Raw genomic sequence first — 27,292 nt, forward strand, 5'->3', positions numbered from 1 at the left:
CCATACTTCCATTTTGACAATGAGCCACCAATCAGGCAAGCGAAAAAGGGAGGGAACCCTGGCTTATATAGTTTAATGGATGTGATATACCGTTGACGAAATGATTGTACTCTTTAATTGCTCTTAACTTAAGTAATTCTTATTCGAATTTATTTATTTTTGAATATTTTTACACAATTTAATTTACTAAATAAATTTCGATATTTCATTTATTCAATTTTTTCATAGGCTTACATCCATGGTAGAGCTAACCTGTTTGGTAGATTTCCGCTCTACCACTTCCCTCTCTGCTGCTGTTTCCCACTCTGAGGTGGAGCTTACGTCAGTGAAGGAAAGGGGCAAAACCGACACTTGTGCTGAGGCATCCATGGTCTCCATTTGTCCACCACTATGCGAATCAAATTAAATGGAGCCATCTATCGGGGTTGAGGCATCCATCTGGTGGAGTCATCCATTGGGGTGGATGCCTCCATTGGAACGTCTGGTTGCGTAAAATTACCATAAAAAAATTTAAGTTCCGGAAATTATTAAAGAAGAAATAATGATGTAAAAAACAATAGTTACCTCTAATAGACTTATTAGTTTGTTTTGAAATAGGGCATGTCTGTTGTCTTACATTTTGATATATGTTGATACAGGTTAATGAAAAAAAAATACAGAACAGTCAACTGTAAAACTGTAATTTACAATTAACTGTTCCTAATATTTTGAAGTAAAATGGGATTTTTTCCATTTTTCAGCGGCTGTTGTTGCTGACATCTCACGGTAAAGCTTAATCCCAATAGCATTTCTTTTTTAGAACAATTGCGCTGCACATTCTACTTTACAAATTTTTCACATTCTTCATTTTAGGCACACTCTCGTTTTCTGGAAGTTGTTTGGAAAAATTTGTGCATCAGTTACCCTACACCCAATTGAAATTTGCTTCTCCTTTTGAAAAGTGTAGTAGTCCTGGTAGGTCTAGTAGTTCACCTTTGAACTTGCTACCTAAATACAGTTTATTTCCATCAGTTGACATAAGAATGCCATGACCATATTTAGTATAGCATACCTGGACAATTTTGTATTTTTAAGAATGGTTTCTCGTAGATTTTAAGAGATGAGGGACATCTACAAAGAAATGTTGTAATCGTGTTGTGTTTTGGTTCCACCGTGAAAGATATTGAACTCTTTTCGGTGTGTTCAGACCGTTCAAGACCTTTAGAAGATGAAGAAATGATGAACACTAACTCCTAGTTGTGTAGCCTCTCGAGGTGTATGTTCGACTGGGCTACGTTAGGCCATAAAATGGCTTACATTGGCGTGGGCGGGGGGATACACTAAATAGTGGGATCTAAACCATAGAAAAGGGGGGCCACCTTACGGGGGCCCTTACAAATAGTTGTGTTACAGACGTCGGGGGAGACGGATGGTTCTCCTCGACCTCGTCGTGGCTGTTGGGGGTATTATATTCCCACCACATCGGGTGCGTTACTGAGGTAATGCAACCAATTTCACCCGATACCCTCAGTTGTGCCAACATAGATTTGTTTGTAGAAGATCCATCACAGACTGTTGCTTTTACAATTGCACCCTTTAAAATAATTTTGCCGTCGGTTTTATTATTAAGTTCCACAAGCATTCCAGCACGCGCAGCAATTTTAGTTCCAAACTACCCGATTGGTTGTCTTTGGGCTTTCCTTTAACGCCTGTGCTGCAAAAACGAGCACATGATCACAAATACTATTTGAAGCATGGACGTGCAACTCTCCCCCGTAGTAAACTATTCCTTTCCATTCCAGAGTTCTGGTGTAGATACTTAATTCCTTCGTACACGTTACGGCTCTTATGATTTTTCAGGAATGCTGCGATGCAGTCGTAGTACGTATTCCATCGGGTTGCACAGGGTGTGGGAAGAGAAACGCCTAAAAAAGGAAATATTATTTTAAATTTCAATGAACTATTTTCTTTATGAATTGTGCATAATTTATACCGAAAACCTCCAAGCTTTTCTCACTTGCTGAAATGGACTGGCCAATCTTATTCCAAAATGCAGTGAGTTTTCCCCAAGCTTGACGCAACATCCTTTTCTTTGGAAATTCTTTTACATCGAATTTAGACAGATCGGTGTCAGTTTTAGCTATTAAATCCAGAGTATGGGATGCGCAGCTAATGAAACAAAGCTTTTAGAGATGTAAAGAATATTTTGCCAATTTTTTAAATCAATAAAACCTCAAATGGTCTGGCAGAGAGATCCTTGCAAATGAGTCCTCGTAGTTTTGCTGTAACAGATCATAAGCACTGGTCGCTAGAGATGCTGCTTCATCAATCACTGAAGGGTCTTCTAACTCTTCAGAGTCCAGCTCATCCAGCAAACTAGAAGTTGCAGCAACTTCGTCCTCAAATTCAAATTGTTGAGCCTCGTTGGCAACATGTTCGGCTAGCTTAGCTTCAGCAGACTCGACGAGAGATTTCTTTATTTCGGCCTACAAAGTTCATATTCGAAATAAACAAATGTTTCAGGTAAAAGGACTTAGACAAAACTTTACTTACGGAAAACTGTTTGAATGCTTTAACGAAATTCGATCCGTTGTCCGTTACAACATGACTCACTTTGTATGCCGGCAAACCGTATTCATCCATGACTTGCTTAATATTTTCTGCTACTTTGTCGTGAGTATGCGACCCTGTAGAATAAAATGAGAAAAATGAGTTTCTTATTTTCTTCACATAAAAATATGTAATCACCTGGGAACCTAAGGCAAGCAATCGCAGCTTACATCCGAATAATAGTTCCATCAGGAAGCATCTTAAGCCAGTGGGCTGTAACACCCATAAAACTGCGTCTCTTTGCACCCCAAACGTCAGCTGTCAAACAGACATGCATTGCCATTTGGAATTCGTTTTTGATATGGGACTTAAACTTTACGAATTCTTTTGCAATAAGTAATTTTAAAGATTTCGTACACAACACATTGACCCGTGAGTCGATCTCCTTAGAATAACTACGGAAATAAACGCTCTCAACGATAGAAAGTGGCAAGGCTTCAGCAACAATCAGTTCAAATGCCCGAATGTTAATCTTATCTTGAACTTCTTGTGGTAATTTTTTCCCTTCTTCCAACACATCTCTCTTTTTTGCAATGTTGTCGGGATTTAAGGCATCGACAATACTTTCCTGTTTGGACCTTTTACTCTGATTCTGGGTGCTAGATTCTGGAAGAAATGAGGAATCGGGGGATCTTGGCCTTTTTTTTCCTTAGAATTGGATTCACTCATCAAAATTTTATATTTTTGATGCTCCACTGGATGTTGCTATAAGAATTAACATATATGTAGGTTGTAAATTGTTATTGATGGTAGAAAGACAAAAGCTTACTAATAAATGTCGGACCCAGTAGGACGTGTTTTTGTATTGGACCTTTGAGTTGTATTTGCAGAACTTGCACGTTCCATGCATCCACTCTTCTCCTAGCTTACGTTTTTCATCTCTACGAACTATTTCACTTGCCTTTGAATCAATTGTAAATTTCTCTATGACTTCAGGGGTTAGCTTAAAAAAATTAAAAATTCCAGTCTCAAACCACTGAGTTTTAATTAGTTGAACACTAGCCATTCTTTATCAATGATAATAACAAAATATAACGCAACAGAAAATTCGTCTTGTTTTAGGTCGACGTTGCCAAGTTCCAACTAATAACGTCAAACGTCGCCGTCAAACGTCATTCAGAAATTTGTTACACGTCAATCGTCACGGCAAACGTCAAATTTGACGTTACGTCATGAACGTCAACCAATGACGTTCCAAACACTGGACAACGTTTACAAATAAAATTATTCTCAGCGTAGTCTGTACAAGCTACTGAACGTAATTGTCCGTCATGGTCAATTATTTTATTTCTGAAAACACGGACTACAAGTTGTTGGTCATCAGTAGAAGTGTTGATCAGTTCTCGGCAGCGTTTCAGTAAATCGAAATCTTTGATAATTGACCCTTATTCTAGTAATGTTGAGGTAGTGCATTTGAAGTTTTCTTGGCTTAGTTTCTTCCCGCCCATGTGTAACACAACAATTTCTAGATATGTTGCCCCGATTTTATTCCATTGGGATTCCAATACCTGCAAAGGTAAAAACAAAAGAGTGATATCAGGGCCATAGTATTAAAATATTGTGAAATTAGTTACTTGTTTGATGAGTGTGATAATTTTTTAAATAATGCCACAATGGTTTACCTTCTGTACCCAAAAGTGTGATTTCCATCGTGGATGGAAAACGCAGACAGCACACATGCAAATTTAAAGCTTTGCATTAATTAACCATTTAAGACATTGATGCTTTTCATTAAACCTAATCAAAATTGGTTATGTGATAAGAAATTAAGTATATTACTTAAAAATTTGCAAAATATTCCTAATTTTAACGTGAAATTGTTTTCGGCAGTATCCTAGAATCCCTAACTTTTAGATAGAAAATTTTAATTAGTATAGAAAGATTTGTCTTGATTAGACGAATTTAACCATACCTAGTTTATGGGGGTGCAAATGATGTCTTGAGGTAGTAAATCCACTTTGAAAATATTCATTTACCGTAGCTTCCCCATGCGTCTGACGGGGAAATACCCTCGTACCCCACGCTAATTTTCCCCTTTCTCCCCTGGGGCGTAGGGGAAACTTTACCCACAAATTTTAAATATTAGAAGTTTAGATGTGGATCTACCTGGTTTATAAGTTTCTATCTAAAAGTTAGGGATAAAAACATGACGGGAGTTAAATAACATTTCAAAAAATACATTATAGAAAAAACAAAAACAAACATCAAACACCTAATCGTTCTCTTGAAAATCGGAAGATGACTTAAAAATATAAGAGCATGAAGGAGAAAAGGAAGGAGGGTTGAGGGTAGGGTGAGAAAGAGAGAGCCAATCACAGTGGCTGATAGGTTTCTCCGCGAACAACCCGAACGGTCGAGTTGACTCTTGGGGCCATTTGCATTTCTAATAATTATTATCGATTTCACCCCTTCCATGACATATACCGATGAATTGTATTCTGTGACTGTGATAGTAGGGTAATAAAAGAATTTGTTTTGGTTACCTTCAAAAAGATTCGTTAGTTACTGATTTTCAATGTAGGTTATCTCGCTTATTGCAATAATATATCAGTTTATTTCACCGTAAAAATGTATGACGTGGAATTAGAGTCGTAAGTCACCAGATATTTAAGTATGTTTATACATTGTCATTAATTTGTATAATTTTTCTTCCTGATATCTTATTTATTTAGATCTTGGTTTTCTGGTTTAGAAAACTGCAGATTAATTCACTCTAAACCGGGAGCTGAAGGAAAGAGTTTGTGTTTGTAAAAATCTGTAATTTCATCATATTTTGGATTTTGGACAGATAAGAAAACTGCATTTTTCTAGAGATGATATCAATGAAGATCGTTTTCTAAAGGGGTAAGGTAAGAGTAAAAATTCTTTTTCCAAACAAAGTTTTTGTATTTTACTTAGGTGTACTACTAGGTGTGTAGGTTACTTTTTAAAGTAACCTACACTAAACATTATGCAGCCAACTAGAAAGCCATTCCTCATAAATTCTACAGTATCTTTTCCTTGCAATTGGAAGTCAGCAAAGTAAATGTCCGTCTTTTCGTTTATAGCGTCGTTCAACTCGTTCTTCAATTTCTATTCTAATTTCAGGGACCTCAACTGATTCGGTATCGAGGGATTCATCTTCCTCAATCTATTGCTCGAAGTCTAATATTGGAAAGAAGAAAAAATTTATTAAATTTTTCAAATTTAAAACTTAAAGTAATTACCTGTTGTAACTCCTTAAACTGTTTTTTCCACAACTGGTCTCCTCTTTAAAGATGTAAGTCCCCTTATTAATATCCGAATGGGTTACATGAATGACGGAGCCGTTTGGTTGGTATGAAGATTCTACGAGTCAACAAATTCTTCTATGTGTTGTTGTATTATGGGTAGAAATACTAGAAGAAGGCAATAAAAGATCAACTTCTGAGAACGAATTGAGGACTCCTTCTCGCTCCATTTTTCGTTGAAAAGTAATTACAAAATTCTGAGACTAGGTAAAATTAAATTTGTAAAAACGTTAATTACGTAAATAATTCGTAAAAGATGGAAGTGAAGGAATTCCACGCATATTGCCATAGTCTTTCAATTTGTTGATTGTGTACCGAAGGGTCAGTCATGAAACTACCGCGGTTTAATCCACGGTGAATAAGCATGAGCTGGCTGAGAAGAACCTTCTCTCCACCATGAAAACCCCTGAATAGAATGTCATTCATGGTTAAAAATTGCTTTTCTTTTAAAATTAATTATGTAAAAAATAAACTATAATACCTGACGCGACTGTGAAGACCATCTTATTACATGAGGCATTGAAATAGTTAATTGTCTATTATTTTTGACTTGTGAATTTTGCTGTAATTATAAAATTCGTGTAGGCCGCCAAGGGTGCTGCCAAGCAGAGCCTTCTTGGTGGCCGATATCGGTAATAGCCGTTGTTCGAATTTTTCCCCCTGTAGAAGCAGACGCCATTATTGTGTCAAAGTCAGTTCAATAAATCAGTGATAGAACCTGCCTAAGTTTAACCTTCAAAAGTATTTAATCGCAGGTATTAACGTATTTATTGTTACGGGTTAAACATAGGGGAGAGGGGGGCTAGTTGGCAGGTGGGGTAAGTTGGCAGTTTGCTATTTAGGCCCCTTACAGACCAAAACAAATCGAGCATTTTATACCAAATATGAAAGACCACCCCTAGATGGCTCATTCAAAATTTCAAAAGGATACGACGCCTCAAACAGAAGTTATAGCAGAAAGAAAAGAAATTTGGTAAAAAAGTTTTTTTTTGGGCCTCTCACAACTTTTTGTTTGTCTTATAGTATAGAACTCTAAAGTGTCAGAACACCTACTGTGAAACATAGAATAAGTGTCCATCTTTCTTTTAAAACAAACGTGACAAGTCTGCCTTGAACAGTTTTTTAGTTATTGATTTATGAATACGAAAAGCAGCTTGTGGGGTAAGTTGGCAGAAATTTGAAGGGGCGTGTTGTCAGTTGTCGTGTTCTTAAGAAAGCATAACGTGGGTTGTTTTTCTCTTTCAGATGAGAAATTATATTAGAAAAACCGCTCGTGTTCAGAATGTTACACGTGAAAATGTTTCGAAAGCCATAGATATGGTTAGGAATCACAATTGGGGAGTTGTTGATGCTGCTAGAGAGTTTAAATTGAGTGAAAGGAGTCTTTTTCGATACTTCAAGGTCTCTGCCAACAAAGAGGTTGATGTTGACGAAGATTCACTTCCCTTAACATGTGGCTATTCTTCAAGAAAGGTAATAATGTTTAAACAGTTGTTTTTGGTAAATGGTGAGTTGACGATAAATTTTTTTTAAAGCTAGATCTTCACTGCAGACCAAGAGAAAGAGCTCGTAGCCTACATCACCAAGGCAAGTGATATCTACTTTGGACTAAGTCCCATGGAAGTAAGGAAATTAGCTTTCAGCTTCGCTACTTTTCTTGATTGTAAAATGCCCAAGTCATGGGAATCTACTTCCGCTGCTGGAAAAGACTGGTTTGGAAGTTTCATCAAGAGGAACCCATCTTTATCTATAAGGTTGGCTTTTATCAATGCTTAGTTGTTTTCAATCTCATGAGAAACTTAATTTATTTCTGAAATTCTAGGAAACCAGAAGCCACATCCCTAGCACGAGCCAGCAGCTTCAACCAATACAATGTTGACTGCTTTTTTAACAACCTTGACATTGTATTGGCTAAATACAAATTAACTCCACTGGAAATTTGGAACGTAGATGAAACTGGAATCACAACTGTTCAAGTTCCAGATAGAATTGTTGGCAGGCGAGGCAAAAAACAAATTGGATCCCTTACATCGCAGGAACGAGGCACATTAGTAACTCTATGCATGGCCGTCAGTGCTGTTGGGAATAGTGTTCCGCCATTCTTCGTTTTTCCAAGGTAAAGCGTAGGCTAGAATAATGTTTTTGTTTAGTAAGCCTAGGCTAACAATTTATTCATTATTATTTCCCAGAGTGCATATGAAGGATGATTTTCTGGTGAATGCCTCATTAGGGTCCTGCGGCTCAGCAAACAAGTCCGGTTGGATGACTGAAAAGGATTTTGTGTTGTACTTACAACACTTCGTAAAACATGCTCGTCCATCTCTAGAAAAGCCGGTTTTACTTTTGCTGGACAACCATGGGTCCCATTTGCCTGTGGAAGGACTAAATTACGCCAAGGCGAATGGCATTATAATGCTTTCCTTCCCCCCGCACACTTCTCATAGACTTCAACCATTGGATTTATCAGTTTATGGGCCACTGAAACATTATGTCAACGGAGCTATAGGGGCCTGGCTCAAGAATCATCCGGGCCAAACAATGACATTCCGTCATATTCCTGGAATTGTAAAGGAGGCTCTGCCAAGTGCAATCACACCACGAAACATTATGGCTGGATTCGAAAAAGCAGGTGTGGCCCCTTACAACCGAAATATCTTCACTGAAGATGACTTTGCTCCGTCAATGGTGACAGATCGACCAAACCAAAACCAGACAAACGAAGTTGAAGATGCGACTTCTACTGCGATTGAAACGGCAACAACAACAAACGAAGTTGAAGATGTGCCTCCTACTGAGATTGAATTTATCAATTTGACCGCAATTAAAGAGATACCAGAAGCTGAATTAATAAATGCCGTTCTGGTTCAGCCAGGATCATCATCTCCTTCTACATCATCATCATCATCTATATCATCACAAGCAACAGCGGACGGATCAGTGTTGGAGAATTTAAGACCTCTTCCCAAAGCTGGGCCTAGAAAGACGGCTGCCCGCATTTCTAGACAACGAAAGACGGTGATTCTGACAAGCACTCCTGTTAAAGATATGATAGAAAAAGAGAAGGAAAAGACTGCAGAGAGGGCTACCAAAAAGCTGTTTGCTCAACAAAGAAAAGCTACCAAAAAAAACTGCACCGTTGAAAGCAAAAGGGAAAACACCGAAAAAACGGACTAAGACTACCCCTACTGGGCCTAACGTGGACGAAAAAGAGTGTTATTGTTTAGTTTGCCAAGAGCCTTATTCAAAAAGCATTTCGGCTTGGGTTCAATGCAAAAAGTGCGGTGAATGGGCTCATGAGGATTGCGTAGACGACATGTCTATCAAAGAAGAGTTGTATTGGTGCGATGACTGTATTTAAAAAGTATAGGTAATTGATCCTTTAATGTAACATGTATAAAACCTATTAAGTTTATTTAAATTAGTTGGTTTTCTCTTTTAACAGATCAATCATCGATTAAGGCCAGTTCAACAACAGTGAAATCGTCTGCGGTGTAGCTATTACACGATCCATCCAAACAAAGAATCGTCTGCTGCCAACTTACCCCACCCCGTTCGGCAACTTACCCCGTAGGTGGGGCAGGTTGGCAGGAATTTTTTTTTTGCTGTTTTTCTTATTTTCTGAATTTTGTGTCAATGTATTTCAAAAAGCAAGACGATCAATACAAGGAGAATTGAAATCTGAATATGATTCATTAATTCAATTTGCAGAATATATGGTCGAAAAATTCAAATAAATTCACAAAAAGTGACCCTGCCAACTAGCCCCCCTCTTCCCTAATACTTTTCACTTTAAACCATCAATTCACTGATTTAAGTGCAACTGATGAAGAACGCATTTCTATTATTGATCAAATGGTAAATGTAGCTTGTGATCTTTACAATGCTTGTTCCTTTGTAGTCCCAATTATTTAACAATGTCATGAGAAAATGTAATCGTAGTAGAAGTTTGTGGATGAATATAGTAATACAATTATCAACTGCATTAATTCATAATTTATGTTTTAAACAATAGAGGAGTACATTTCGGAATTACAGAATGCAAACTTTGTTTGTTAATGAAATGATAAGATTGGTTATGTTTGCTAGAGGAAGTCTTTTACCGTTTTGTGTATCATTTGAGGGTATTTTTCTTTTTTCAGAAATAGCTGCAATTCGCGCAACTTTACCAAAAAATTTCTTTTTTTGGGTTCTCCCCCACCCATCCCTCCCAATATATCATAAAATAAAATAATTAATTACGGTCTAAGTTTAAACGGGTTTACATGAGTTTTACGGCAATCGATAGGTATTAAAGAGAGCTATCTACTCGGTGAATTTTATTGAAAAATATAAAAAAGGAAAAAATTCCAAATGGAATACCTTTTTTTTTGCGTTTTATCGCTTAGGTCCAATATTGTGCTAGACCGGTTAAATGAAAAAAATGTGTTTCATTGGGAATTTTTTCCTTTTTAATATTTTTCAATTAAACACAGCAAGGTGTTTTTCATTAAAAAGGTGTATTCTAATTACAAATATACGCACATTTTTTTTTAAATATCAACAACACAAATAAAACTTACGTAAAAACAAAATTCACATTTAAAAGATGTTTAGAAATAAACATTTAAAGAAAAAAACAAAACAAACATCAAACAGCTGATCATCTGCTTGAAAAAAAGAAGGTGACATCTCGTGATCCTTTTTAAAAAGGCATTGAAAAGGGGTTGTCCTAGGCCAACCGTATGGCTCATTTGAAGAGCCAAAGGGTTAGCCTAGGTGACGGAGACCAAGTTGTCTTGTTCTGCCAGAGTCATAGACCCCTGGTTCTACCACTTTCCCTCTCAGAAAAGGGGTATCCTCTTGCGGGGATTACTATAAAAAAAGGGAGTTTTGGGTCGAGGCTTTTAAAGTACCTTTAAAAGTATTGAATGTTGCGTATATGGTAGACTACTCGACTGTTATGCGGGATACCTGTGTATGAATCCGATGACAGAATAATGTTTTTAACGTTTCGTTTGGTAGAGCAAAAAGTCGTTCCGGTTTTTTGGTGACCATAAAAATCCGTGTATTAGAGCAGTTTCTGCCTGTCATCAACACCTGCTAAAATCATCTTTAAGTCGTCATTGTAGGATTTCAGGATAGAATAAAGAAATCCCAGTAGTGCCGTTAGGATGAATAAATATCCTTTAAAAGACGTCAGTGTGCTGTGTGGGAACCTTTTGTAGTTGGCTCAAAGAAAAATAGTATATCCTAGCAAAGCAAAACATCAGTTGGCTCTTAGAAGGCGTCTAGCATTTTGTATTGCTACGACACATATACCAACATCAATTTGTGAAATTTCAGATTTTTTGAAGATTGATTTTTAGCCTACAGACATTAAAATCACCATCTGATAAAGATTTGAATTTGAATTCCATCAGTGCAGTACTTCAATTTTCTCTGTCAGTTGTGCCATGCCCAGATGGGGCAGATCATCTGTGGGATAGAATCACACACTATACCTGCGACAGCAGTTTGTTCTATTATTGAGGTCTTGGTTATTCAGCGATAGTAATATCCCAGCTGACAGGAGCAGTTGATAAAACTTTGTATAGACGCCTTTCTGAAAGATGAAGATTCGAAACAAAGATTCTCAGATTAGTGCTTGTGAGCTCAACCACCTTGTGATCTCTTAAAAGATAGACCTAATTTGGGAAGTGTAAGCATTCAAAGCAGATTAGAGGGAAAGGGTATTTTTGTCCAGAGGTATCACATAGTTGAAACAGTTAAAATTGTGAAATAATTATATAAAACGAAACCGATGAAGAAACGTATTAGAAGGAAATACTATGTTACAACCCGCCTGTCCCTTTTCATATAGACCATCATCTTAAGCTAAGAACTTGAAAATCGCGATTCATGGTGGAATATATAGGTATTCAAGAATGGGTGTGTACTTTTAGGTTGCCAACAACAAGGCTGTAACCGTTGTAAACAGTTTTCTTGAAGGCGTCATGGCACATGGCGTACCATCTAGAGGGAGGTAACTATAGTGAATGCATTGATAACTAAAATCATTAAAGTTTCCATGAATGTTCTTGGTGTCAGGGACGGACAAAGGAGGAGAAAACGTTCCCGTAAGGGAGATACATGATACTCACGGTACGCGGTACCCAGCGAAGATCGTTAATTGTGGAGAAGGCGGTCCATAATCAGCATATAGAAAGTTTTGGGGGGAATGTTGGCAACGATTGTGTGACTTTATTGATCAACATTTTCATGTAAGGTTCTTTTCTTCCTCTGTATTACTTCAACGGTTGTTGTCGTCCAAAATTTACAATTCATTGCAGGGATATGGAATCATCTCAAATTTGGGTTCCAAACTCTGTAGCCGACATCTATTGACTACATCATTGCTTTACCCACTGAATACAGTAAGAGTTGGACATGTTTAGAACTATTTGGAATTGTCATTGCATTTGAAAAGCCACAAACAAACTCCAAATCAAATGTTTTATAGTGGTCTTGATATTCTTGCCCAGCCATCCACCGATAATGGGAAATATTTCCCTAAGCTAGATCAGGAATACCATTATTTTTAATGTATTTTCTGGTTTTGTTCATGCTCATTGTCTCTTTTTTTTTGGATTCATCAATGTATTCCGAAGACACTTGTTTTCGAAACAAAAACGTTGAAATTCCTGAAAATTCTAATCGAAACGACAGCGACGGTATGCTTGAAAGAGTAGAAGTTGATTTCCATGAAAATTCTGAAGATATCCAACAATTTATGGAAGACCGTGAAAACCTAATTCACTTAAGTTTACCTGACCAGAAGAATACCAAAGAGAACGTTATGGATGCGTATATTTAAGCAATAACTGTCGTGCACAATATTTTTGATGACTATTTCAAGTAACAAATATTTTCCATGAGTTTTTCTGTGTCTCGTGTGGCTTATCGGTTCCAAAATTTGTACGTGGGTCGATTGTTGAATTAGCAAGTCCAGCACATCTATACGAAGCGTTAATAAATAGCGATTTCAAAAGCTTAATACATAATTCTACTGGGGTTTAATGACTGTGTGAACATTTGGCTCTATATCTTTACCCAAGTGTAATACTAACATCATTAGGCTCATGCAGAATTAACCTGAGGTAGGACTCAGATAGGAGAAGCCATGACTTTTCATGGACGCCAAGTCACAGGACACGGGGGTGCTCAGAACTAGTACTTTTTGCCAGATTTCACTAAAAAGACAGTATGCGGAGTCCCCTTGCTAGAAGAAAAAGGCAAAGTAAAATAAAAAAATGTATAATGTCGAGTAACAGATGTTTTGCTAATGTGTGGTGTCAAACTAAAAGGTTTTTTGTTTAGAATTAATTCAAAGTTTTGGTGATGAAATAAGCCTACCAAAAGTAGCAGACAAATGCTTTTAGTTTTGAGCACCACCGTGGACAACGCAGTATTAATTTCGTCTGCTATTTATCTCCCTTCTTTTAGCTTCCCCACATTTCCTAACATCTCTGGTTATTTCTGGGCTCATGTCACAACTATCAGTCTTACTCTAATTCTTTTTTAATGAAAGCAAGAAATATACTATTGATTTAACACATTTACATAAGTACAGTACCCACCAAACGATTAGGGACAGTATCCTGCACAAAAATCCGAACAGTGATTTAAATGTTGAAAGCAATCTATTGGCAGGGTTACGATTTTTTTTAAATAGGTAGGGTAGATGGGGTGGGGACACGACAGGGCAGGGTTGGGAAAGTCTACATCTGGTTTTTTTTCAGGGCAAGTAACAGGTCAGGTCATTTTTGAAACCCTCAGGTGGTGTTTTTTTAAAGCGACAGTTGGAAATGTTGAGCTATGGCTTTGAAACATTGCTTACTCAAAAAATTTTTCTACCTGCTTGTTCGTGGAAACAAAAACAACAACAAAAAACCCGTAACCCCTCCAGTAGATGGCTTTCAACATTTAATTCGCTGTTTGGATTTTTGTGCAGGATACTGTACACCCCCGTCTTTTAGTGCATTCTTATGGCGCTACGGGTCTTAGGAAAACTCAAATATATTTTTACTGGTAAGGACAATTTTTTTTTTCTTTTTTCCTCTATCAGAAGAGAAAGTGCTCTAAAAGTTATCTTTACATGAAAAAATTGGAGGAGTTACGCCCAGGGTGCTAAAGTATCGTTCATATGATTAGGTACACCACCTTTCCCCCCATCAACGCCATGTTAATACCGGCGTTTCCAAAAATATAAATAAAATACTTCAAAACATCCTTAAAATAAATTTTTTTATGCCGAACGACGCGTTTTTCTTTACTCTATTAGAATATAATGCATGTTTTTGAATTATTTTAACTACAAAAATGCTTTCCTATACCCCAAAGTTGGTGCACTAAAATTTTTTACGGAGATGTTTTGTGATTGCGCCACCAGGGGCGCTGGGATCAATTTCAAGTGCTCAGATTTTTTTCTTTAAACACAGCTAGATTCTTCGTATAAAAAAAATAAAAGATCATTGTTTTTTATTATCATAAGAAGAATTAATTTTATCTATTTTCCTTGTTGCCTTAATGTCTAACAACAATTTCACAGACATTCTTTTAATTGTTGTTAAGACCCGTAGCGCCATAAGAATGCACTAAAAAACGGGGGTATACCCAATCGTTTGGTGGGTACTGTATATCACTCAGGAAGCAATTTTTGTATGCCCATACTATTAGGGTTGTAGTGTCTTTGCGAGGAATAAAAGGGCAATGAGAGTCCCAGGGTAGCGTATACGAAAATGTAACTGATGGTCTATCTTTCCGGATCAACATTGTTCGGGTACAAGTCCGCCGAGCGTGGAAGAGCGCACATCTCCGATCCAAACTTCAGGAATGGCTTGTCATAGTCACCCTATACATTTTGAAAACCGTCATCAAATATTCCACTTACCAAATGTTTACAAACCGACGAATTCAAATCTTGTCCATACATCAGAAAAGCTCCCATTTATTAGGATCATCGAAGCCAACAAATCTTCTTTTCGGTAAAAGTCTTTTTTACCCGACCATATTTACTTAACTAAATTAAGTTATCTTAACTCTAAAAGGAACTAAGTCTTAAGTAACTAAGTGGAACTAAGCCCGAGTGAAACGAGCCATAATAGGGGTTTAGGGTGGGTATAGTAAATGTATAGTAAAGTTTAGTTTAAGAATAGGTATTATAAAATAAATGTAAAAATTTTGAAACATTTACACCAATTTCTATTTTGTTCAATAACTAACTAAATAACCATAGGATATAAATGAAACTACACACAATTTAATTTTACACTAATTCTTATCACATATCAAAAATTGAAGTTTTTTAAATAAATTTTACTATTTTTAAAGCCACTGTCTAACCTGTTTGAGTGTCCAATATCGGTCCGGTCTTCCCTACCTGTTTCTCAGACTAGAAAAAACTACCATTCTTTAGTAAAATTAATACCCTTTTAAAATAACATTTAGTTAAAATCGAATATATTAAGCATCCTATAAACTTAAAGTATACAATAGCCTCCCAAAATAATATACACTTGGCCGTTTTCGGCCTTTTTAACACGATCTCTTATAGCGAAACATCTCCCCAGATTTGATTTTTTAACGGAATTTCCGATGAGTTTGCTTTCGTGTGGCGCATCCATGTTATACCCTAAACGACATTTGTGCGTTCAGGTGTACGATTTCTCTTTTTTCTCCGTTTTGCACCGCCATTACTTTAGTATTATTTTAAAAAAAGACCCTTTTTTTCGTGCATAATTTTGTTGTTAAGAACCGCACGTTAAGTTCTAGTCTAAGTTCTAGTTTTTCTCCTCGTATTAAGAATAATTTAAGGGTTTTTTAGTATAATTTTAACAATTTTACCGTCATTTTTGCCATCGTCATACTTCATATTTTCCCCGAAAAAAATGTGTTGAAGGAGCCCAATTTAATTTTCTAAATCCATAAAAACTATTTCAAGGTAAGTTAGCTTAGATTCAATTTTTTGGCCACTAGAGGTGTCTGCTACTTCGCTTGTCCGGTACTCCCGTTTTCTATATTTGCCTGAATCTCAAGCCAGTTTACCAAAATATAGCTTCTATGGATTTAGAAAAATCAAATTGGGCTTCTACAACACGTTTTAAGGGAAAATATGACGTTAAAATTTTTTAAATTATACACTTTAAAAAATTGAAACCCCACTTAGGCCCACTAAATAGTGGGAAATTGTAAGTCCCCACCTATTTAATGGGGTACCAAACTATTTGGTGTAGTGGTATACTTATGGGTCCACTAAAACTTAAGTGGACCTATCCACTTACGGGTTTAGTGGGGTTAAGTGGACTGAAATTCTTACACTAATTCGTGGGCAAAAAAAAGGGCAGTAAGTGGGGATTGCAAAAGTGGACCTAATTTTTTTTTTATTTGTTCATCGATTTAGTGAGGTAAATGGTACGAAACATACACTTATTCGTGGGATAAAGTGGGCTTATTTCACTGTACGTAATTTTGAAATAAGAAAATTGAAATTGAAATGCAGCTACTAAAAACACTGTATTAGAAAACACAGAATTGAAACAAATATGGCGAATAACATTGTTACTAGGTCTACAAAAACCATTGTAAAAAAATGTTGCACCACTTCATTTGTTTTACTTCTTCGTTGTTGATTGACGGTTTTCAGTGATGGCATCAAGTGTGTTTGCGAATTCCTGGTTGCTTGTGTTTATCTTACCTTTGTTGGGAAAGATACTGAATACAAACTGTTCCAAAAAATTCATAAACAGAAGGCATCAAGCGAAGGGTCAAAATAAAAGATTTCAGACAATCTATACTAAAAAAAAATAAGAAATAATTAGTAAAATGAAATTTTATATCACACTAACTAAAAAACTACCATCAGAACAATTTGGAATTTCTTCTCCGTTCCTTCGTGCTAAAATTAACAGGGAAGAAGAAAATCTCTCGAGAAATCTTGTTTTGAATGTTGCCTCTGTAATGTGTGGAGACTTGGCACGAAAATCTTTTATGATCTAAACGAAAAATTGTTCAGTTTTGCAGGCAAAAACATTATAATGATTTGTTAGCTTACTAGAGCACCGTCATCCACGTCAACGAATCTTGGATATTCTTTCATGATATATGACGCAGACTTAAATGTGGTAATACTCTGCTTTTGACGACAGATGAATGTTGTTTCAATATATTCGTAAATTTTTCTCGAATGTTGAACAAAATAAGAGTGGTTTTTCGTCCAATCAATCTATAGAAAGAAAGAAAAAACATCGTATGGAGATATGTGCAATAATCGTCATTGATAACTTGAAAATAAATAAGTTAAAGATGAATTGAATAGAAAGACAGATATGCACATACCATTGACTTGATCATGATGTCATTGTCTTCAGTTGCTGGTAAAAGTTCCAAAGACACTGGAAAGGCACCCTTTTTGTACTTCTGTTTTTTAGGAATAGAAATACTTTCATCAGTAGTTGAAGCTTCCTTGTTGTTCTGTTTCCTTTTTCTGCGATTTTCTTCCATCTCTTCTGCGAATTTCTTTTAAGTGATTCTCTATGAAATCCCCAGCTTGGGGATGAAAATAAACATCGTGGCTTATTTCAACTTTCCCCTGACCATCTTGATTCTTTGTGGCAAGGCACGGAAAAGACTTCACAATTGAAGCAGCATAAAGTTGTTTAGTTTCCGTAGACCGATAGTACTTCAAAGGATCATTTTGTACAATGTGCTGGCACACACTTTTGACAATATCAATTCGTTCTTCATTAGTTATGTAGTCTTCGTTTCTTTCAATATAACTATTGACAACTTTCCTTCCTCTCTCAGTTTTCTTCAACAGACTGATAATGTTGATGGACTCCTTAAAAGATAAATACTCCATATGTAATACGGCCATAAAATTGATAAATTAAATGTAAACACATACCTTATTGTCATCTAAATTGGGTGTATGATATGGGGACGTCCCACTTCCTTGGTTTACGATGATGGCATCCGCTACCTTACTTTGGCCAGCAGCACAGCTAGTTAGTCCTTTCTGTTGTTGACGTAGGGTCTCAATAACTACTTTGTGCTTCGAAGCTGGTCCAATCTTGAATTTAAAGCTAGCCTCATCACTATCATTCAGCAGAATTTGTGACTCACCATCAATTTCATTACCTAATTTTGAAAAACCAAAGATTTGTATAACATTATGTATTCCTGAAGTAGTAATTTTCATTTACCTTTCTTCATTTACACTTTCACTGAACCCTTTGGAAGTTAAAAAAATTTCCACTTCAGTGGCACTCCAACTGCTAACATCCATCACAAGTATCACATTAAGGCCTTAGTCTAGTATTTAAAAGATTTAGTGTATGTAATGCACAATGGAAAGAGAGGTAACACAATTCAAGGTTTTGTTTTGAAGGATCGCAGATGAGAAGGAATATACTGAAAAGAATTTGGTTGCTACTAAACAACATGTCATGGTCTTACATATTTGTTGTTGTCGTTTGAAAAATTGATATTTATATCGAGTGGTTCCACCGACATTCACATGTTTAAACTGAGAATTTTATTTTTATTTGGAACTTCTACAACATATGCGTGATATCGACGCTCAAACGCAATTGTTTTTAAGACTAAAAGACAGGAAAAAATCAGAATCGCTTTGTAAAATAATACCTGAAATTTTTCCAAATTTTGGAAGACCAGAGTTGGTCTCAAAACCTTTTTTAATAACAATAATATTATCAAAAAAAAATTGCCATCCTCCTACTTTTAACCATTTTGGGAAAGAGATAGGAATGTTTTGATTCAAAGGGTTACACAAAATGTCCAGTTGTGATATTTCTAACCACATTTGTACGTTAACATTTAATTCTCCTTTTTTTATTGGCCCGATAGTAATTTTTGGATAAAGTACTTGGTCCTCCAATAAGTTAAGATAATAGAGGCGCTGTACATGGCAGGCTAGTGATTTGCAGATATTCGTAAAATTGCCAATAAACTGGGCTCTACCGTCGTTTCCTGATATAATGAAACGACTTGAACCTCATGCACCAATATGTTATTGATGGACCATGTAATTTCATTATATCAGGGTAGTGAATAAGATGATGCATTTTGTTTATGGGCTGAACATCAGGAAAAAGTTCATTGAACTGTTCAAACAAAACGAAAATCATATCTTTCAAAATATTACAGTGGCCTAACGTTATTGCTGGGGCAAAAATTATGTCACAAATTTCAAGGAACAATAAAATCAAACGGAAGTGCGGGTCATTTTCGGGAATCTTGTCAACATATAGTAAAGCAAAGTTACGCATATAGCACAAACTCTGGCCCGCACGTTGTTTCGTACTATAATTGCCCTTTTCTCGCAAATTTGCTTCTGTAAATTTCGGACTTGGTTTTTTACGGTTGTCACAGCGACTGTAATGAAATGAAGATATTAGTTGATTCAAAAAAATCGGCTGTAATCCCATACTCAATCTTATTTGTACTCCAATGATAAAGGCAGAGTTTAAAAAAAATAGGCCCTACTCTCTCTGGGATATCATGCATGCCGTCAAGAATGTGATTTTCTCCTATGTGGAACGAAATGCTCAAATTTAAAGGGCAGCATCTCTTTAACTCAGTGTTTGGATCCCCCCAGGAGCATTGACAGATTCAACAGCCTCATCAATAGAATCTCTAGTACGCATCACTACCGAATCTGTGGTCGAATGATTTCTCAAATCGGGTCTTCTTATTTCGCACAAATGACAGAGTTTATTAGCAGAGGGGCTCATGAATCCTCCCAATTTATGTGCCCCCTTTGTATCCGCACAAAATGTTATTATCGTGCTATGAATTCTAAAACCAGGACGATTTGGAATGTTGAGTAGCATTCCTTCGTCTGATTCTAACATTTTTATTTCATTCATGAACGGATTTAACGCAAAATCAAAGCCGAACTCTTTCAAATGTTTTGTTTTTACGATAGAGAATGGAAAAACGTTTTTCTGAGCTGAATTTTCACTAGGTGGCAGATTTTGAATCGTGTAACAAAAATTACCAATTTTTTTTTTGTTTAACTGCCTAATGGATTTACCATGTCAACGCCATAAAAAAAACCTGGAATCTTACGGCATTTGGGAATTTATTTTTAAATCGTGATTCTCAAAATGAGTGGTATCTCTGTGGCAGTGGATAAATCCATCAGTCGATTTTTTTTCGGAAAAAAATTTTCAAAAAAAAATATCGTTTGAAAACAAACCATTAAGAGTACTACGAACACTAATGTATTTAAAAGTTTGGGCAATCTTCTTTGGAATGTATTGCCCTTACAATTTCTGTGTTGCTTGTCAATAGAAACAATAAAAATTTCTTCTGGAGAATTAAAACAGAAATTTTTACTGAAAAAGTTTTTTTTTAATGTTTCTAACTGTTTCAGACTTTCAATGATATCAATTTGACTACTCTCGCAATCAGTGACTGTGTGCAATAGCTGCTTCGTAAGAAAATTAATTGCAGTCTCACTTTCGTTAAAATGTGCAGATAACTTTAGCAAGATTTTTCCTATGGAAAGACTAATCTTGCTTTCTTGAGGGGCAATGTGCTCGCTTTGATCGCCAACAATCATATTCTCAAAAGCATCATCTTAAAAATTAGTATTTGGTATTGGAATAGGATTGTTCACATTTAAAAAATCTAAACTTTTTTCGCAAACAGACAAATGATGGTAAAAATTTGCAGAGGAGTTTACTTTCTGCCTGCATCCATTTTGACCAAAACACAGCTCACTATTAATTTCTTTTGCCCCCGTTTTAAAACCATATTATGTACGAAAATGACACGTTAGTGCCGAGTACGGGCCAGGAATAACAGAATTACCAGTTGACCAGTTCTTTGCCCTACTTTCTATCCAATGTTGCAAAGACATTTTAAAATTCATTTTAAGTATTATTTTATATTAGTTTAGTAAAGGTTAAATTAAACTATCTTAATACTGAACTTTATTAAATAGAATAGTAAGTATTAACTAAACTTAAGTATTTAAAGTAAAGTACTGCATAATAGAGAAGTAAATAGTAACTTTATTTGACACTTTTAAACATGTGTTCAAAAAATATTTTCATATAGCTGAATTTGAACCATTTGCCTTATGCCTGGCAATCAGGTGCCATACGACTGATCTATCTGTTTCTGGAATCGATTGATATTGGAGCGACGGCAGGGACATTTTTTGTTTGTTGCTTAACCCTCAATGATTGCTTAACCCAAATTTCCCATCCCACTTGATTCAGACACAAAGACAGACGTATCAGCTGACTTTACTTATGGCCGAATGTCAGTGATCGAATTTGTTGTCTTTGTGCTTTGTATCAGGTAAGTCCTCCTTTCATTTGATTGTATTATTATATGTATACTGAGGGTTGTCTTTGTGCTTTGTATCAGCCAAATAGATATCCATTAAGATATGCACGTGAAGAGTCATAATTATTGAGCTACGAAACATTGGTCCTTCGAACCGGAGGTTATCATTTGGCTGTACTTCACGCACGTTGTTTCAATCTGGGAAACACGTTTCTCTCAAGTAAGATAGGATGGGGAGAGGCCGTCCGAAGAGGAAAGTTTCACCTTCACCACCTACTCCATCACCAGTCCAACCCACTACTGAACCTGACACAGCTGTAATCGAACTGGAGCAGAAGATGAAATTAAGGACAAAGATGAGAACCCAGCTAACTACCTTCTTCAAAGTCATCAATGAGACCGTCCAGCAACGAGGTTCGAGAACAGCAGTCACCACACTTTTAGAACAAGCCTCGTCGGTTATGAAGGCCTCCAACGCCCTAAACGACGAGTTGGAACTGAATTCGGCCAACGATGAAGACTATCAGAAACAGTTCCAGAAGCAGCTCAACTACGTCAAGAGTCTCGCCGACACAAAAGAGATAGTGGAGGAGTATCTCAGAGAAAGAATGGGAGAAGCTCCATCAGTCATCAGTAACCAGATCCATCAACAAGTCGTCACTCCATCTCGAACACCTTCAATTCACGTAAGCAGTCAACATTCTCATAATGCCAGGTTCCCAGATTACCAGCTGTCGGTGTTAGAAGAAGAAGGAAGTCAGTTTTCGGAAGTTCGAGGTGTAGAACCAGCCCCTGATGACTGGATAGATGACTACAAGGCAGGCCGACGTGCGGGCGAGCCAATCACGAGAGAGGTGGGATGGAAAACAACTGTCAAAACTGATCTCGGTCCATACTCAGGTTCAGCACTTGAATGGTTCGCCTGGATCGACCTGTTCAAATCACTTGTGCACGATTCGAACTGCTCACCGGGAGAGAAGCTGGCCATTTTAAGAAGAAATCTTCAGGGGGACTGTCAAGATATCGTTTACGGATTAGGAGGAGGAGAGCCCGCTTATAAGGAAGCATTACATCGCCTCAAACAAGATTGTGGCAGACGAGATGTAATGAGAGCTGCACATATGCAAGCAGTAGAGAAATTGGATCCCGGAAGAGGAGCTCTACCCAAAAGGTATGCTGAGAGAATCAGAACACATCTGTTCGACTTAAGAAGAATTCGTGGCAGCAACTCAGTCGATATCATAGAGAAGATTTGCAGCAAACTCTCCGTACATGACCGACTCGCATGGAACGATTCTAAGCGATCCAGAGAAGAAACTAGAACCTTGGAGCAGTTTGGTGAATGGCTCTGTTTCAGAGCAGCTGCCTACAGGACTCCTTACGACGTCGCTTCAGATCAACAACAACAACCACAGCGAGAGCCCGGTAGGCAACGGGCTCGAACGAACCATGTCGCCACCAACCGACCTCCACACAAGTGCTACAAATGTCAGCAAGGTCATCGCATCGATGTATGTGAGTCGTTCAAATCCCTCTCCATTGAAGAAAGAATTAATTTCGTCAAACTACACCGCCTATGTTACGGATGCCTTCGTCCCTTCCATTCAGCGAAAGTTTGTCGCAGTTCCAAGATATGTGGTGTTAACAACTGTAAACGTAGACATCATTCTCTCATTCATCAAGAAGAGCCGATCAACCCGACCTCTGTGGAGACGTATACGGGCAGTACTGCCTGCGCCCAGATTGCTTCAAATCATCGAGTCATCTTTGGAGTTCTTCGAGTCAACGTTCGGGATCGATCGGGCCGATGGAAAACAGCCAATTTATTCTACGATGAAGGCAGCGACACGTCGCTGGTGAGAGAAGGATTCTTACGCCGACTAGGATTCAAAGGCAAACCAATCCTACTCGAGATTTCTGGTGTCCGGGCGGAGATAAGTCATTTTAAGTCGGAACAAATTGCTCTTAATATTGAACTTTCATCTGGAGGAGCTGCTTGTGTGAACGTCGCATCCCTTCCCATCGTCTGCGATCCGAAACCCTTGACCAACTGGGCCGACAAGAAGCGCAACTGGATTCATTTAAAAGATCTACCCTTGGAGGAGAGTGGAGGTCGTATTGACATTCTACTGGGACTTGACCATTGTCATCTCGTCATTCCTTTGGACGTTCGCAGTGGAGCAGACAACGAACCCTACGCGTTTAAATCCAAATTAGGATGGATTGTAAGAGGAGTACTGGGAGAAGCTGATCCGAAGCAATCCGCCCGGATCAACGTGATTTCATCCCGCAACATATCTGACTTAGATACGGCCATTCGTCAATTTGCAGACACGGAATCATTTGAGACAGAATACAAGAAGGATCGGATGACCACAGAAGATCAAGCAGCCATCGACATTGTCGCCGGAGGAACGCGACAACTGGAAGTAGGTTACGAAGTGGCGTTGCCATGGAAACCGGCCTCACCTGGCCTACCCGTCAACCGCCCACTGGCCGTCTTTAGAGCAAATAGCTTATTCAAGAAGTTCGAGAAGGATCCCGTCTACAAAGAAGATTATGCGAAGGCTATGAAGAAGTATTTTGAAAAGGGATATGCCGCTAAGGTTCCAGTGCTAGAACTCAACACCCCTAAACAGTATTTCCTCCCACATCATGGCGTTTATAAGAAAGGTTCAAGAAAGCTGAGAATTGTGTTCGACTCCGCAGCCGTTTATCAAAACCGTTGCCTTAATGACGCGCTTCTCAGCGGCCCTGCCTGGCAGGTTCAGCTTCCATCAGTCTTAATCCGTCTCAGAGAAGGAAGAATCGCCTTCGCAGCCGACATCGAAGCGATGTTTAGCAGAATTCGTCTCCGCCCAGAAGATGCAGCTTATCACCGCTTCCTCTGGAAGGAAGAAGGATCAGAAGAATTTACCACCTATCAGATGAATCGATTGTCATTTGGTGACAAATGTTCACCATTCGTCGCGATCGCCACCATCCGAAGAGTAGCAGACGATCATGGCGCAGAGAAACCGGAAGCGGTAAAGGCGATCAAGGAAAATATGTACATGGACGACTATCTGGACAGTGCGAGAGACCTAGACGAAGCCGTTAAACGCGCAAAGGATGTGAAGCAGATCCTAGCCCAGGGAGACTTTCATTTCCAAGAATGGATTTCAAATGTTCCGGCATTTTCAGCAATACTCAATTCCGAGTCAACGATTACGAAAAGCGACCATGAAATAAAGGTTCTCGGAATAAGATGGAACACCGAACTTGATCATCTATCTCTTGTTATAGGTGGAGCAGACCATGTTATTTACAATCGATTCGGCATTTCAAGTTTCGTCTCCAGCATATTCGACCCTCTTGGATTCGCCTCACCATGGATCGTCAAGGCAAAGATCAAGTCCAGAGAGCTCAGTACTAAAGGTGTCACCTGGGAAGAAATCATCGCAGAGGATGACCAGACCTGGTGGAGAGAATGGATTACGTCGCTCAACACGATAAAGGAAACGGCGATCCCACGGTGTTTATTCCCGGATGAAGAATTGATCACGAGTTCCGAGCTACACGTCTTCAACGACGCATCAGAGGAAGCGTTTGCGTCAGCAGTGTACCTGAGACATACCTACTTATCCGGCCAAGTCATCATTCATTTAGTGATAGCCAAAACCAAATTGGCTCCAAAGAAGGTTCTGTCCATCCCGAAGCTGGAGTTACAAGCCGCTTTGATGGGTGCAAGATTAGCTGACTATGTAACCAACTCTCTGACCAGACCGGTTACTAGAAGAAGATTTTGGACGGACAGTTCCTGTGTAAGAAATTGGATTAGGTCGACAGCCGCGTACTACAAACCATTCGTCTCTCATCGACTGGGGGAGATCCAAGTACTGACAGAGTCTTTTGAGTGGAGATTCGTACCCGGCCGTATAAATTGTAGCGATCTAGCCACCCGTTCGTCAATTGAAACCATTCCTGACGTTTCGTTCAAGGGTCCAGAGTTCCTGTATCAACCCGAAGAGGAGTGGCCCATCGATTTGCCCTGGATGTCCGTCGTGGAAGAAGTAAAATCAGCCCGGACCTTCCTTGCCGAAGTTGAAATCCGCCCGCAAATGGACTGGTCATCTCTACAGTTCGGTCCAAACGATTTACAAAATGTTATCCAAGGGAAAACACAACACATCGAGATACTACAACGATGCCAAGAAGAATCGTTTGAAAGAGAACTACGAAGAGTGAAGGAATCAAAAGAGCTCCATTCATCGTCAAGCCTTCTTTCCCTCACACCGTTTATCGGAAAGAACGGATTATTGCGACTGGGTGGCCGAATCGGGAGAGCACCATTGCCGTATGAAAATCTGCATCAAATCATCTTACCGGGAAATCATCCACTCACCGACAAGATCGTCGACGCATTCCATCGCGGTTATCGCCACGCCGGGATAGAATTCATTTTATCTCGCATCCGCGAACATTTCTGGATCGTGGGTGGAAAGGAAGCAGTGAGAAGAGCTAAAGAAAGGTGTCTGGAATGTCGGCGGAATCGATCGAAATTAGCTTCTCAGCTCATGGGAGAGCTTCCGTTCTACCGCCTGGAAATGTACACTCCGCCATTCACGCGAACCGCCATCGACTATTTCGGTCCGCTTTTTGTTGGTTTCGGTCGAAATCGCACGACAAAACGTTATGGAGTTTTAATCACGTGTTTGGTCACACGAGCCGTGTATCTGGACTTATCTCTTTCACTCTCAACCGTCGATTTTCTTATGGTGTTTAGAAGATTCATCGGTATCTATACTACCCCAAGATGTGTCTACTCTGACAATGGGACCAACTTTGTGGGTGCAGAAAAGGAGCTAGTGCAAAATGTAGAAACCCTAGGGAAAGATCAAGCTCTTCGCGATTTTCGTCCGGATCCGATGGCTCCGCCAATTGAGTGGAAATTTCAACCACCCAGCGCCCCGCACTTTGGTGGTGCCCACGAGAGCCTCGTCAAGTCAGCGAAAAGAGCGTTGTACGAAGCGCTAGATCAAGAAGCCAAGAAACATCGCTATCCATCCGAAGAGACGATGCGTACGCTGTTATTCGAAGTGGCGGGATTGCTAAACACTCGCCCTCTCACGCAGCTAAGCCCTGATCCGTCCGATCCACGTCCGCTTACACCAAATGATCTGCTGAATCGTCCGTCAACGAGCCATTTTCCCACTGGCTCTTTCAAAGACGCCCTACCTTCAGAACATTACCGATATTTGCGTCGTGCCGTCAACATATTTTGGGATCTTTGGAAAGGTCCGTATCTACAATCCCTTATAGCAAGAAAGAAGAGGAAGAAAGAAAAGAGAAACTTTGCTGTTGGAGATCACGTTTTGATTGCCGACCCGAATCAGCCAAGAGGAATGTGGAATCACGGAGTCGTTTCCGAGGTCTTCCCGGGACCCGACAATTTAGTTCGAGTCGTCAACGTTAAAACAGAAGCCGGCCAATCACTCCGCCCGATCACTCGCCTCTGCTTGCTTACACCAGCTGATAATTCCGTCCAGCCAGAATCCAGCTAGACGGACTTCGGGGGAGAATGGAGCGACGGCAGGGACATTTTTTGTTTGTTGCTTAACCCTCAATGATTGCTTAACCCAAATTTCCCATCCCACTTGATTCAGACACAAAGACAGACGTATCAGCTGACTTTACTTATGGCCGAATGTCAGTGATCGAATTTGTTGTCTTTGTGCTTTGTATCAGGTAAGTCCTCCTTTCATTTGATTGTATTATTATATGTATACTGATGGTTGTCTTTGTGCTTTGTATCAGCCAAATAGATATCCATTAAGATATGCACGTGAAGAGTCATAATTATTGAGCTACGAAACAGATATTTAATCACTTAATAGAACCTATTTATACATAATACCATATAAGGGCGGCAACATTGCTTTACTACGTTTGGCAACATTGTTGTTCTAATTGAAGTATTGTTCTTTCATGCAGCACAAAACAGATCAGTTCAGTATTATTGTGTCTGCACATTCATTAACAGTTAAGTAAATAGATAAGTTACTTTAGTCGGCTAAAATAAACTCCAACCTTCTTTTCTTCAAGAACCTTGCTAGGAT

At 38.5% G+C, this 27,292-nt stretch overlaps 3 protein-coding genes and 1 pseudogene across 3 annotated transcripts; 2 read left to right on the forward strand and 2 right to left on the reverse strand.

The window, feature by feature from the left end:
* Positions 1 to 198: 198 nt before the first annotated feature.
* On the reverse strand, positions 199 to 2,872 carry LOC116922283 (annotated as a pseudogene).
* A 3,814-nt stretch (positions 2,873 to 6,686) lies between these two features.
* On the forward strand, positions 6,687 to 9,535 carry LOC116923313. Its single transcript, XM_045173436.1, is given in 7 exon segments — positions 6,687 to 7,019; positions 7,104 to 7,331; positions 7,398 to 7,612; positions 7,681 to 7,974; positions 8,048 to 8,978; positions 8,980 to 9,225; positions 9,301 to 9,535. Coding segments are annotated over 5 exon segments (1,905 nt in total). The 5' UTR covers positions 6,687 to 7,019; the 3' UTR covers positions 9,217 to 9,225; positions 9,301 to 9,535.
* A 6,834-nt stretch (positions 9,536 to 16,369) lies between these two features.
* Positions 16,370 to 18,244, reverse strand: LOC116933635. Its single transcript, XM_032941369.2, has 6 exons — positions 18,077 to 18,244; positions 17,779 to 18,011; positions 17,211 to 17,712; positions 16,927 to 17,097; positions 16,732 to 16,867; positions 16,370 to 16,668 (listed from the first exon to the last, which is right to left on the reverse strand). Exons 3-6 carry the CDS (start codon positions 17,373 to 17,375, stop codon positions 16,664 to 16,666), a joined length of 477 nt encoding a protein of 158 aa, XP_032797260.1. The 5' UTR covers positions 17,376 to 17,712; positions 17,779 to 18,011; positions 18,077 to 18,244; the 3' UTR covers positions 16,370 to 16,663.
* A 3,180-nt stretch (positions 18,245 to 21,424) lies between these two features.
* LOC116915755 lies at positions 21,425 to 26,737 on the forward strand. The gene has a single exon (XM_045174452.1). The coding sequence runs from the start codon at positions 21,425 to 21,427 to the stop codon at positions 26,735 to 26,737; it is 5,313 nt and encodes a 1,770-aa protein (XP_045030387.1).
* The last annotated feature ends 555 nt before the right edge of the window (positions 26,738 to 27,292 follow it).

This window comes from Daphnia magna, linkage group LG5 (assembly GCF_020631705.1).
Source record: "Daphnia magna isolate NIES linkage group LG5, ASM2063170v1.1, whole genome shotgun sequence".
Lineage (NCBI taxonomy): Eukaryota > Metazoa > Arthropoda > Branchiopoda > Diplostraca > Daphniidae > Daphnia > Daphnia magna.

Excerpts from the sequence above, each read along its gene's own strand:
- LOC116933635 (XM_032941369.2), bottom strand. The coding sequence starts at position 17,375 with ATGGAAGAAAATCGCAGAAAAAGGAAACAGAACAACAAGGAAGCTTCA. Across the intron at positions 17,098-17,210 it reads ACATCATGATCAAGTCAATG|ATTGATTGGACGAAAAACCA; the intron begins GTATGTGCATAT and ends TTCTTTCTATAG. Across the intron at positions 16,868-16,926 it reads ACGTGGATGACGGTGCTCTA|ATCATAAAAGATTTTCGTGC; the intron begins GTAAGCTAACAA and ends TTTTTCGTTTAG.
- LOC116915755 (XM_045174452.1), top strand. The coding sequence starts at position 21,425 with ATGGGGAGAGGCCGTCCGAAGAGGAAAGTTTCACCTTCACCACCTACT.